The sequence below is a fragment of the Mastigoproctus giganteus genome, chromosome 7, assembly GCF_048544385.1.
Source record: "Mastigoproctus giganteus isolate SK-2022 chromosome 7, ASM4854438v1, whole genome shotgun sequence".
In the NCBI taxonomy this organism is placed as follows: domain Eukaryota; kingdom Metazoa; phylum Arthropoda; class Arachnida; order Uropygi; family Thelyphonidae; genus Mastigoproctus; species Mastigoproctus giganteus.
This window is the reverse complement of record NC_143581.1, coordinates 209,556,874-209,571,439: the sequence shown is the minus strand read 5'-3', so window position 1 is coordinate 209,571,439 and position 14,566 is coordinate 209,556,874. Positions and strand designations below refer to the sequence as shown.

Genomic DNA, 14,566 nt, shown 5'->3' with positions numbered 1-14,566 from the left:
TTAATGTCCAAGTTTACAGATGATACAAAGATTGACAGGGTTGTCAATGACACTAAAGACAGTACACTACTGCAACAGGATCTAGAAACGTTAGGCAGATGGGCTGAGAAGTGTTAACTGAAGTTTAACATTAACATATGCAAAGTACTGCATATGGGTAGCAGTAACCCAAGAGAAACGTACCGTGTACTACTGCACTCAGAGAGGTGGAGAATGAAAAAGACCTGGGGTAATTGTGCAGGCAGATATGAAGTTCTCTGAGCATTGCAGATGGGCTGCCAGCAGGTTAAGGAGTTTTGTCAATGATATACAGGAACTTTGCTAGCAGAGACAAGGTGATTACCCCTTTGTATAAGGCAATGGTCAGGCCACACCTTCATTACTGTGTACAGGTCTGGAGGTCTCATTCTAGGAAGGATGTAGCGTTGCTAGAATGAGTACAGAGAAGAGCAACAAGACTGGTGAGAGGAACAAAGGGGTGTGCTTAGGAAGAAAGGCTTAAGTTCTGCAAGTTGCAACATTTCAAATTATATGGCTGAAAACAGAAGGCCAATAGCCATAACAAGCAGCTTTCGTTTTACACATCTTCAGTAGGCAATTAAGTAGGCAATGGTAGAATGAGAGTAAATGCATGCATTTAAGAAGACTAAGTTTCCGTGATGCTCCTGGATACACGTGGGAATCTCAAGTGCATGAGATTCCAGACTGGTGCTATGTTATAAAGGTAGTTTGGAATTTAATACTTGGAGAGTGGAATGATGGCAAAACCATTCTATAACTAGGGCTTCGTATTGGAAAATTTTAAAACTGGATTTTAATTTGATAATAGGAATGGCTGAATCTACTAAGGGGTGTGGTTGTGGGATTGAACATGTGTTGCTAATTCGGTATTGGACTGTCCCGTCCTAAAGCTATTGTAGTGGTAGTATGCATGTGTGTTTGATGTTTTGATAGAACTGTATTTTGTGGTGGTGCTACCAATGTAGCAAGCATTACAGTTATGTTGACATTTTATTAAGTAGACAATATTATTCATGTCACTAATGTGGTAATTTTGTGTGTCTTTATGAGTTGAATAATGAAACTAGTTTATTATAAGATGAGAATGTAATGGTGATATCGGTACCTTTGAATAAACAGCAGAATTGATTGGCAAAATTACTATGGTAAAGGAGGATAATACGTGAATTATTATTGGAAATGTGTTTGGGTGGGTTGTTAATATTATTTTGGACTGTGATAATAGTTTGTTTGATTAATTGAATAGGATATTTCCTAGATATGAATTTACTTGTAAGATATTGACGTTCATTATTAAGGTCGTAATGTGTGGAACTGTATTTTATAGCATTGTAAATTTGATTATAAAGGACTGCTTTTTTTGTGTTAAGGGGATGATGCAATTCAAAGTGTAAGTATTTTGTCTGCTGACGAGGCTAGTGGGACTCAGACGTGCTCAAATCCGCTAGGTGGATTTTCTTATTTATTGATTTTAAATTGTTTTTTCTAAAAACTTTTGATTTAAATTTAGTAGTATAGCATTATTTTGTGATTTTCTGATTAATCTGGTGTATTTATTCTTTACTCAGCCTTGTAAATGCATAAAAGTATTGGTACGGGTATCAAATCCACGTGTTACAAGTTGCAGCTATCTCCGCTGAACGAGAAGTTTTTTTAGCCATATTTAGCCGCTTTATTGACCAATTGTTACATTAAATTATTTTATATAAGCAGCTTATAGACCTAGTCAGAATCCTTAGTTTATTCTGAATTGAGACAGCAGCGAGATTTGGAAGTTAATTAATACTTAAGTGTCCGTAGATTTACCGTTCGTAACTTCCCGCCATTGTTATACAACACAGCGTTATCCTGAACTAGATAGCTTAAGCTTAGTATAGTACAGTATATAATAGTCAATTAATCAGTAAAATCTATTAATTTAGTTAAACTTTGTTGTCAATTAATTGTACCTTTAACTAAATACATATAACGACTTAGATTACAAACGTAACATAATTAATACATCACTTGATACGGAAGTTATATAAACGGAACTCTTAGATAATACTTGATACTGAAAAATATATATAGCATAATAACTGTGTTGGGATACAAGTTTAGGGTTATAATTTTTGTACTGAATTTAAATTGAAATCATGACTCAACACCAGAGCAGCAAAGTAAAAGGCTCAAGCTAATGGGAGAGCTGTGGCTCAGAGAACTGAGGGTGGCAGTTGCCCTCTGAATCAGAGCCTTTTAAAATGCACTGCTTGCATGATGTTTGTGGAGCAATCGGGTATGGGACATGATATTGCCATGGAGGATGTCTTTGTGTGTGTGCGATGCAAGGCGTGTAACAAAATCAGGCGACAACTCGGCGTTGTTATGGGCCTATATGAGAGCTTGAAGGACAGGGTGGATGCCCTCGAAGGATCTAAATTGAGGGGCTCATCAAGCTATCAGCTGCCCACACCAACGCCAGAGCTTGCACTTGGTCATCATGCAACACATCAGCAACCCCCAAGGCAGAATGAGCTGGTCCCACAGGAACTAGTAGTTGTTGGTGACTATTGTTAGGGAGGGAAAATGCTTTGTAAAAAGGATAGGTGGAACAGGACCAAGGTATGTCTGCCAGGGGAAAGGTTGATGACGTTGCAGAGCGGATATCATCTTTTAAGGGCACAAAAGGTGATATAGTTGTACATGTTAGCACTAATGATATTAAGAGTAGGAGACCAGCAGAATTACTTAACAAATACAGGTCACTGTTGAAAAAAAGCAGTGAATTAGGGTTGAATTTGAAAGTGTCTGCAATTCAGCCAAGACATGATAGGATCCTTTATGGGTAGGATTCATGCTGACACCCAATTTAGAGTATGGGATCACTGCTGGCATTCAACTGGGTGCTAGATCAATACATAGAGGCACCTGCTCCTGCAAGGTTTAATCCTGTTCCCTACCCCTACTTCACCTAAATCCATGGTGGACTGTCTTCACTATTATTTCAACTTTCTTTGACCCCACAGTCTGACCTCCTCCTCTTATTCCCTGTGAACTCTTCAACAACAAAAAAAAATTTTTTTTTTTTTTTTTTTTTGTGGCCTCTGTCAGGAAGCGAAAAAGCAACCCTGGCAGTTGTTGTTTGTTTGGTTTTTAGGAGCATTAGCAACTAAGGCCATATTGCTCTGGGAATATGTGGTGGTCATTCCCTTGACCTTTCCGCATCCTCCGTATTTGGTGGTGACGGGCTCGAACCCCGGTCTAATCAAGAAGTGTGTGCTACGCACTGCTGCTCCTTCCCACCTGGCTACGGAGGCGCCCAACCCTGGCAGAGGCCAGCCAGAGTATGATGGGCAACCTGGCTCACCTCCCAGTGATGGTGGCAGACAACATAGGGTCCCTTCAGCCAAGAAGCCAGAGAAACAATAGAACCCAACACAATACTATACACATACAACATGCCACACAGATTTCTGGCATTTACAGAGTCCTGTATGCTTCACAAGAGTACAGATGGTGCAGTTGTGGGAGACCACAGGTGGTGCCTTACCCTAAACACTATGCTACTATATCCAGAAATTACACCTTTTCTGGCTTTTACAGCAATTCTGTACTTCTTTACAAAGTACCATGGTGCAGATGTGGAAAATCACCGGTGGCACCTTTCGCAAAACACTATGAAAGTTAGCAAGAGACATCTTTGGAACCATCAAACCTGGTCAGCAGGAAACCTCTAACTGGGCTGATTCAATGCCATTCAATAAAAAAACACACCTCTTTCCTGATAACCCCCTGGAAAAACCTTCCAGAACACAGTACAATCAGAAGAGAAATGAAAAATACCAAACATCAGCGCAAACTGACCCATTCAAAAAACATGAACTTGAAGTAGTTAAGAAGATTAACACCAAAAAATGCAAAGAACTGGACATGGTGTAATATGCTTCCATCATTACACTGCATAAAATTAAACCTAAGCTCCTGCTACTGTTATACCACAAATGTCTCTCACTCTTGTTTCCCACAAATCTGGAAGACTGCACTACTTAGTCTCGTCGCCAATCCCAATAAACCAATTACAGAGCCAAGGGCCTTCAGACCCATAGCACTTCTGGCCAACTTGGGAACAATCCTAGAATTAATAGCTCTGCTCATTACAAATCTGTTTCTTTCTCTGAATCTGATCTCACCTGCACAATATGGATTTACTCCAGGTAGGTCTTGTTGTGAGGAGGCCCTCTCAGACCTAGTTCTGCATCCGAAGATGTCAAATTACAAGTACGAAATGGCCCTGTTCATTGATTTTGAGGGGGGGGGGGGCGCCTTCGACAACATGTAGTAGGAAAGCGCCCTGGAATGCCCTCACAATCTCTATTGGTTAATCCAAAGCTACTTTTCAGAGCTGTCGATCATTGTAAAATCGAAATACCAACAGATCATCCACAGGCCTATTTACTGGGGGTGTACACAGTGGTCAGTTATGGGCCCCTGGTCTGGAATATGGTGCTTCAAAACTAGCTACACATCATTTGAACATCTCAGGTCATTCAAGATTTGTCCTTGAACTGAGTGCAGAAAGTCCTTGATAGCCTCACCTCCTGGGCGGCAACCAACAAACTTCAAATTAATCCCACCAAAACAAAGATGATTTTTAAAACTAAAAACTTTATGTAAGAAGGCCCCCAGGCTGTGCAGGCCAGCACCTTGGACGTGATAATAGACCACAGGCTATCATTCCTACCTCACCTTTGTCAAAAAACCAGGAAGTTTACAACCTCCATTAGAATTTCAAGAAATGAGTGGGGCCTGTCCGGGAATACCTTGCTCCTCGACTATAAAATGGTATTCATTCCCATAGTCTCATTCATGGCCAGGGCTCGTTCCACAGAGTGGTAACCATCAAAATGAAGGAAAAGCTCAACTCGATCCAGAGGGCAATACTACTAGCAACACATTGCATCTGCCAAATGGTGTCTACTGCAGCAATCCAGGTTATTGCAAGGACTCTCCTGTTAGATCTATATGTAATATTTAGAGGATTATGCTTCAGGCTAAAAAAAAAAGGAATACCTACCTCCACCATGGATATAGACCTATTGTTGAATGATGATAATAAAAAGGGAAAAAGCTCTATGCTTTAACGAGCTAATAAATGTCTGGCAAACAAGGTGGGACAATTCAACTGTTGACACTGTAACCAGAAATTTCCTACCGGATGTCTCCTTTGTGATGTCAAACCTGGTTTACGATTAGACCGTAAACATATCTTATTACTGGGTATGGGTCCCTTAACGAAAAACTCCACCAGTTAGGCTTGTTAAATACTGACCTCTGTTTCTGTGGAGCAAAAGAAAATTGGCAACATCTTCTCCACAAAGATGCTTGCTACGAAGACATTAAGAATGAGCTGCAAAATGAAGTCCATCCTTCAGCATAAATCAAGCTGACCAACTTGTTCTCACCCCACACCACTTGTCTGCACTCCAAGCTTTTGCAGCTGCTGTCTTTGCCAGAAGGAAAGATATGCTTACAACTAATGCAGTAACCCCCATAACCTCAACCTATTAACCTTTTCAGGTATATTATTATTGTTATTAACCCTTTCCTCATCTTTCATTTGTTTTCCTGCTGGAATGGGCCCCCCCAGAGGATCCTGGCCCACCTGCTGGGCCAGAGTCTTTTGAGACAGGTACGTGCTATACTGGGACTGGCCCATCTTCCTGTGGTGTGGACAAGTACCCAGAATCATCTGTCCAGGTGACTGATGCTTCTGGGTAGCCAAGAGGCCAGAACAGAACACACACAAACCTACACATTTCTGACCCTTTACAGTTGATTCTTCTTCACAGAGACAAGGTGGAGCTGAAGACAAGGTTCCAGGTGCTGCCATTTACATATACACATACCCACAAACTCAACCACTGGACATCGACATGCAAACTGGAACTGTCAATGGACTCCAACAAACCTAACAGGACAAGGACTCCCAAAAGGAATAGACCCATCTTCAACACACTGAAACCACGAAACATGATCAACAAACCAATACACTTGATTGGACTACCTACCAACCCACCAGATTGGACTAGAAGAATCTAGACTACCTGATATGACTTCCTCTTGCAGCTATGCTGCCAAGGCACCCACTGGCAATCCAATACCAATGCTCACTTGCATGTTACTTTCTTTCCACCACCTGGGGGAGGACCAATTCTGTCTCCCCCTATTTTCTTCCTTTTGGCGGGGCAGAGGCCTGCACCACTGATCTTCCCAGGGGTCACCTTCCCTATCGACCTACTGACTTTCACACCCCAATCTGCAGTCTCCCTCCCCCATACTCTGTCTAAATCAACAGAATGTCCAACACAACCAAAATTTAAAGCATCCAAATTAATGTGCAAACTCTCAACCCTAACAGCACCTTACCCCCCCCTTTTTTACAAATAGGTCATAGCCACTGAAATCTCAGGAAACTAGGTGGCAGGGCCTGCCAGAGTACTTATCTAAAAATATGGGCAATGTTTGGCCTCAGCAGCTAAATGGCCAGATAAACAATGGTACATGACACTACACCCCACAGAATCCATACACTTAAATCTGTAATACCCAACAATTTATACTAAGCGGAGATGGGGGGAAACCCCTGGTGCCATTAGACCCTAAACACACTTTACACTGTCCCACATGTACACTCACTAGTCTCATGAAAGACTCCATCATTGGACACTACTCTCCTGGACCTGACACCACCAAGAACCATACCTGGAGCCTTCCTGCGATAGCCACCTGGCAATCTGTACCCTGCCCTTGCGAGGTACCTTTCAGTCCACACCCCTGGTGAGGGGGGAGCCAGATCTCCTGCCTCCACCATCCCCTTTCCCCTCTGGTGGGGCACGGGCATGTCCCACTGACCACTTCAGGGGTCACCTTACCTTCAGGCCCCTTACTTCTACTTCTCCCCCCCCCCCCATCAACTTACACCACGTATATCTGCAGCATGTTAAAATTAAAATCAAACACTCAATCATCCACTTTCAGAGTACAACCGAGTTTTTTTTTTTTTTTTTTTAGGTCCTAGCCACTAAAATCTCAGGAAATTAGGTGGCAGGACCTGCCAGAGTAAAATCTAAAACTAGTGTACCTGGTCAACCTCCCCGAGGTTTAGTGTGGGCAACGTTGGGCCCCATTACAGGCCCAGCAGCTAATAGGCCAGAAGAACAATAGTACACAACATTACACACCACAAGATCCACACACTTAAATCTCTGGCCTTTACAGCGTACTGTATCACATGACAATGAAAATTACATGGACAGGGTGAAAATCCCTGGTGCTGTTTGACTCTAAACACACTTTACACTGTCCCACACGTACAAGGAATGTTCAACTTCAAATCTCTGGCACATAAAAAGGTGTCCAGTGGTAGATAATTCATATGTTAAACCCATGGAAGCATGTGCCGTTTTAGGTGTATTGTATGGTATATTTATGTACAATAAAGATTAATATATATGTTCTCACCAATAAAAAAAAAAATATATATTAATACAGTAGTAGTAGTAGTAGAAGAGTATTATGTAGCAATACAGCATTTCCCTCATATTACTACAATTTTTTTTTTTGGGGGGGGGATAAAAACAATGCACCATTTATATTTTTTCATACAATTCCATGAATGCTTTATATAACTGAGGCTTCTCTGTTCTTTTTAAAAACTTTCCATTTTTTTATCATTAGCACACAAATTCATATTTCAACTTACTCAAGTAATACACATGTCCTTTAAAATTGCAAAGTTAAGAGAAAAATACATTATATAAAATTGGATGGTAAAATTACATATTGTAAACAAAGTAAGGATCAAACTATACCTTTATCATTATTTCATATATATTAGGCATTCTCTAATACTTATCTATTTTTGTGTAATTTTTCAAAACAAAAACTAGAATTTCGCTATCAAAAAACATTGATTATTTCTTACGTTGACGCCATCTTCGATAATGCTGATGTTTCCTGCTTAACAAACGAGCATATGTTCCTCAGAATTAACAATTATATAAATACTTAACACCTTTCTAAAAAAGAAGAAATAAGTTTTCTCCGCACTGGAATAAAGTTTAGATCCATTAAAAGTTCGATTGTAGTGAAACATTCTCTAACAACGGTAACTACAAACAACAACAAAATTTGTTTACGTTTATAACAAGTTACCTAGGTAACAAATTAAATTTTTGTTACCTCTGGTTAACAGAAGGTTTCTATTAGCATCTGGCAAAATTAAACGTACTATTAGCTATTTTAGTAAACTACTAGTGAAAAACAGTACTATTGAAAATTTAAAAATAAATATGTATAAACAAATTTGTTTAGAATAATTTGACCATCGTTAATTAAAGCAATTTCATTATCTTCAAGTAAGTGTTCAGATTTATTTTTTTGTTTTGAACCCAGTTCTACCCCACACCGCTAAAAAAAAAAAAAAAAAAAAAAACTTGACTTTGTCGAGTTGGTATTACAAGTTTCCAGACTGGGCGTAATGCGTTAGCATAACAGGATGTGACGATCAAGGATGATGCTGAAGAAAGCATCGTTCTCTACCTGTCAACCGCTTTTATCAGCTAATTACAACTAACAGATTACATCCTCCAACGTCACCTCAGAAACGTTTTGCAGATGTAATAACCACTGTTCCGTCTCCGCCCACTGGGCGGGTTCTGTGTACTTTGCTACAGTAAAATCGGAAATGTATCTGATCCCATTTCTCTATACCTCAAGTCCTTTCGTGTTCTATGTATTGAATGTGCTGGTAGCTAATAAATCGACTGATATGATTTGTGAATAAACCCATTTTTTAAAACTTGGGCGACTTCTTTAAGTAATCATAACGCTGCCAATTAGAAATCTTCGCTGCAGTAAAACGAAATCATTGGCTTTTGCTTCAATTCCTGACGTCCCCTAATGCTATCGTTTAAGTTACCACGTATGTAGTTATCACATTAAATAGGTACTTCCACACGTAAACAAAATTTCCAGCGACGGAGCAGTTCGTTATCTTTGGCAATTTACTGCATCTTCTGACTAGAGCAAGGGTTAGCAGCCTTTCCTCCCCATTCGAGTGCCATTTTTGTTCATAAAAACCTCCACGCGTGCCACTTGGACATGTGTTAACACAAGAAATAAGCATCATACCATCTGTGTGCCACAGAAAATCTTCCAGCGTGCCGCCTGCTGGCACGCTGGAAGGGTTGCTGATGTCTGGACACCAGAAAAATATATATTATATATTATTTAGGTAAGACTATTATTAACACGTGTGTAAAAAATACAGCGGTTCCCAGACTATGACGCATGCCGCTGGTTATGAGGCAGTGCCGGCTAAATCAGGGGTTTCCCCTCCGTCCCTTTAAGACACCATTTTTTTTTTTAATGAAAACCCCAAACACGAAAGGTATCAAAACCCATAGTACTTAGTACCGTGCATGGGTTGAAGGAGAAGTATGGGGGGAGATGCCGGAAACTTTGCTCTAGAGCAGCGTTTCCCAACCGGGGCCCACATGGACCCCCAGGGGTTCATAGAAGCATTGAGGGGGCCACAAAAAAAAAAAAAAAAAATTGTATTTCGGGGGTCCATAATATGAGCTAAGGGGTTCATGATAAAATATTATAAATAAAATAATTTGTTAAATAAAAATAATAATAAAATAAACTAATTTCATAGAAAAGTCCAGAAATTCGGAGTTAGAAGATAATCGTATTTTCTGGAACCTTCTTTGGTTGACGCAAAAAAAAAAAAAAAAAAAAAAAAAATTCTTTCCATAGAAAATTCTCGAAGAAGAAAACATTATTTAAGCACCGACTAATCTAGAAAGAGTCAGTCAGAGGCAGTAATTTCATTCCATAGTGAGTAATCGGCATCGTCGTGGTGAAATCTATTGTTTATGTTATTGAAAGTTATTGTTCTAGTGAACTATATTTCCATTAGTACCTACAAGCATTTCAAACATTAAATATTTGGAGGTTAATAATATTATTATTGTTTTCAGATTACCCATGGCTCATGCAAATAAGAAAACAAGACAATATTTGACTGAATATCTGTCGTATGGTTTTATTGAATAACTAGATATTAAAATGCTAATATTAAAACATCAGCCACAAGGATCTCATTAGTAGGGCCTATTTAATGGCATCCTATTTAATAGCCTTAGGAATAAATTTATATATGTTGTTTGAAATAGTATTTAAAAAAAAATTTTTTTTACTAATTCTGTCATTACAAGTAAAAATGTTTCAGTTTTATCAATTAAAATTTTTAATTTACATTTTTTATATTATATTGGAATTGTTTAATTATTAGCTTTTACTAACCTACAAATAAATATTTCATTTAGGAATATTACATATGCGTATATGGGGTCCACATACGTAAAGTTAGGACTCGGGGGGGGGGGTCCACAAGCAAAAAAGGGTTGGGAACCCTTGCTCTAGAGACTAAACATGGGTTTCACCACTTCAAGCCTCCAATAAGCAAAGTGGTGGTATTTCACCGGTTGATGAAAGTCATCAACTAGCACTTCTCTAATTTTTCTCTGGACTAAGTACGGCCGAAGTAAGGTCGTCCACAGTTAATTTAACATAATTCATGTGTAGAAACGTAGTCTAAAATGCAAGCAAATTCGAGGAATATTTCGTATGTTTTTATTCATTTCCATAATTCTTTGCCTCACTTGCTCCACCCACGAGCTCTGGTATGAATGCTGTTGCAAAGTGATACACAGGAAAATTAAGTAAATAGCATTTACAGTATTACAACAAGAAAATATTTGGTGCTATACAAAAAACTAGTTTTTCAAATAAGCATGAGCGAAATCTTTATTATGAAACTGTATTACGAGTACAGTATTATGAACCCGTATAAGGAAGGTAAAAGATAAAATTGTTATACAGTATTCGGATATAAAAACAAACCATTTTTTCAAAACATTTTTAATTCTTCTTCAAATGCTAACATATAATTGCCCAAAGGTGCTATTTATTTTAAAAATTGTTATATAGTCCCTGACAAACTAAATAAATAATATAATAAAATAGAATAGAATAAAAGATCTTAATGCCCATTTAAAATAGTTGGCACCTCTTCCCTCTAACTTACTGTCTGGCAAAAACTACTATCACCTTCATATGTTATGAAAGATTAACAGACTATTTTTACATTAACAGACTTTTCTTGCCTTCCTTTATTCTGTCGCAAGCTTTTCCATAATTTTTTCTAAACGTTAATTAGATTTACCAATGGCTATAATTAATCAAACGCTTCGTTTTTTGCATTAGAGCTTTATATTTTATTCGAAAGCCATTATTACCAAAACAACAAATAAACTCCCATGAAACATGGACGACCAAAAAGTAGACTTGGAATTAAAAAAAAAAAGGAAGAAACAGTAGCGACCATGAAACCTGAAAATAGAAATCGCAAACCAAATCATAAAGATCAGATTAAATTATAGCAAAATATGAAATAAAACTTACATGTAATAATGCTACACTAAGAAATGCTGACTGACGTTTTGTTCACATGACTGGGAGGGGTACCCAGGGAAAAAGTTTGATATCAACTCTCCTGGAGGTTGCCGCGACTACACACTCAAGGATGGCAGGCCCGACAAGAGGGATGGGGGTCAGTTTTTAATAATCAGCAAAAATTTCTACAAACTTAAAATAATAAAAATGTTGCTATTTTATTAATTTATCATTTATTTATTATGTCAGAATTGCCTTGTTGCTCTTTAACCTTCACATCTACACACACACAAAAAAAAAAAGAGGGCGTGTCATGCACTTTGCACCGGGGTCTGATTAAGCTCTCTGAGGAACGTTCCCACGTAGGCTATGGCCCTCCTTATGATCAAAATAAGGGAGAGGGGTGTTATTTTATTTATTTATATATATTTTTTAACTGCTGCATTATTAAACCGTAATAATTTTCTAAAAATCACAGTTTTACACCTTCCCTTTAGAAAATTGCGGAACCGTCCCTGCGCATGCAATTATATGATGAACACCTGTGTACACTACTAAACATGGTAAATATTTGAAATGGGTTTAACGATATCTTATCGCCAATCCAGCACTATGTTTATGGAGCAAAATTTGTCTAGTATCTTGTGGAGGGAGGGAGATTAAAATTGTCTTAGGTGCAAAAGGTTAACTTAGACAAGAAATACGGAACAAGGAGTTCCTAAGAATATTTTAAATAACCCTTGCATTTTGTTCGAAACTACCGTTCCAAGTTTGTATCAATGCTTCCATATTGAGCCTAAAAAATTACCACTGATCTACAGAACACCTGCTCAAAATTTCATGTCCATCTGACATTTTCCTTTACAAGTGATGCACAAATCCAGAACGGCGGTAATAAAGAATATATATACTCAGATATAAAAATCTGTCTGAACACGCTTCTCTGCAAAAATCGTGGTATTCAACTTAAATGGGCCAATTTGGAATGTTACAATACTTGAAATACATTATTTAATACTAAATGTTGCAGGTGTACCATAAGTTTTTATCAGTGGCTAAATAATATATACAAGTGACTATTTCATGCTAAATAAGTACAACATTAACTTAAGATATTGTAATTTCACATGAATATTTACTTTGATTTATTCGGGACTTACATGATGCAGGACACTGCAAAACTAAAACTAAAAGTTTAGCTAACAAAGGCTATTGTCCTCTGTGAGTGTTTATTGGTTGTAGCTGTGGCCGATAACCTTTGGTTCTGGGGACCACGTGTGTGGAGGAGTGTGGGCGACGTCACCTGTGGGTTCAGTCGTATTAAAAGGATTGCTCCACTGGCAAATGGAGCCTGGAGAAAGATCATACTTGGCAGATGCTTCAGCTCTGTCACCTAAGTTGGAGTATTTTCTGGTATAGATGTCCCTGTGCATTGGTGGCGTACTAGATGGAAGAAGGGGATGGAAAAAAGTCAAAATAAGGTTGAAAGTAAGGAGAAGAGAAGGACAGGTGGAAAAAGACGAAGAATAGGCTTTAAAAAAAAAAAAAAAAAAAGTGTTGGTTACAGCTATATTTTATGTATAAACACTGAATAATAGAAGCAGAACTAAAAGAAGCAGTTTCAGCTTTTCGTTGTCCTTCATCTAAGTAAACAGTTATGTGAAATTATGATAGTAATCTTAAGCTATATTTCTTCAACATATAAACAGTCACGTGTATATATATTTATATAGCCACTATTGAAGGTCCTCAGAAGTTCTGCAATTTGGTATTTAAATTTACATATATTCTGGTCACTTTGCCTGTTTTCTGACCCAAAAAAAAAAAAAAAAAAAAAAAAAAAACTCATTTTATTTTGATTAATATCAAACTCGATTCCTGGTTGAGACCTTCAATGATATGTAGATGCAATATACTTGTAGCAATATCGTGAACAAATATGTATTCAAGAACGGTTTTGATACTCTATAATAGATTCCAAATTACTTCATTAAATGCACAACATAAAAAGAATTAAATACACAGCATGAATTAAACAGCGAAATGTGGTCTTCAACTGAACATCCGGAACAGTATAAAGTTCCTTTTATATTATTAACCATGTGATGCAAGGAAGCCCGAAGCTTATGCTGCACCAGCCAAAAAATTTCCCGAGTTACCCTGAGAGAGAAAGAAGCAGAAAGGAATCGCCAAGAAAGAAGGATGATGATCCAGATCAGGACCCTGGGTTTGCCAAGCCATACTCACCAGATGTGAGCCCCTGGGGTTACATACGTATGAATTAATATTTATACATGTTTATCGGAATCAACTACTGTAGTGATACGGTAAAGGATTATCTAAATCAGGGGTGGGCAACCTCCGGCCTGCCGTCATAATTTTCAAAATACTGTATATTTTTTGAATTAATAATTTCTGACGTAAATTTCTAAAATACTCTGCATCGCTTCTGCATTCATAAATGTTGCCCACTCCCTGATCTAGATGAAACAGGATTCCTTTAATCAATGTTTACCCAGACGCTGAGGAGTCTCCAGAATTTATATAGGGCAGTCACCAGAGAGCCACACATCTTGAACTTTATAAATTTCATTTATTGGTCATAATCAAGGTTAGAACAAGTTGTTCCCTTAGTGACAGCAGTTCAAGAAACACTCCAACTGTAGTTCCAATTCGGGTACTTTCGTTGCCTGTCTGCTACATTTTATTCTTTGGCGCCAAAGCAAATAAGGCAGTGAGGCGTCACTATACTAATGTAAATTGGGTGTATTCTGCGATCATTCACCTGCTTTTCTAGATGCAAAAACCATGAACACCTTGCCTGATACGGAATAATTCGGCCACGGTGCAGAAAAAAAAAAAAAAAAATCCATAAAATCCCTTCCGTCTTACGGAATTATTACGAAAAAACTACTTATTATCACTTTTGCCATACGAAGTACTGTTATTAAAATCATATTAACAATGCCAGAAGTTTTCATAGTGAAAACTGTTGAAAGAACGAATATTTTGCGATGTTCAAAGGGATACTTACCACTAGGAT

At 38.1% G+C, this 14,566-nt stretch overlaps 1 protein-coding gene across 7 annotated transcripts in view; it reads right to left on the bottom strand.

Annotated features, from left to right (window-relative positions):
• The window catches only part of Sms (spermine synthase), a 163,890-nt gene that overhangs the window by 78,379 nt on the left and 70,945 nt on the right, over nt 1–14,566 (bottom strand). For 3 of the 7 annotated variants that reach the window (XM_090377408.1, XM_090377414.1, XM_090377409.1), the window contains exon 1: nt 7,985–8,052. The exons of 2 other annotated variants lie outside the window; for them this stretch is intronic. In XM_090377408.1, coding sequence (XP_090233534.1) covers nt 7,985–7,995 — 11 coding nt within the window. In that variant the 5' untranslated portion in view covers nt 7,996–8,052. Of the gene's footprint in view, nt 1–7,984; nt 8,053–11,532; nt 11,608–12,683; nt 12,792–14,566 lie in introns of those variants that run through there. 2 more of the 7 variants (XM_090377412.1, XM_090377413.1) reach the window with 2 other exon arrangements.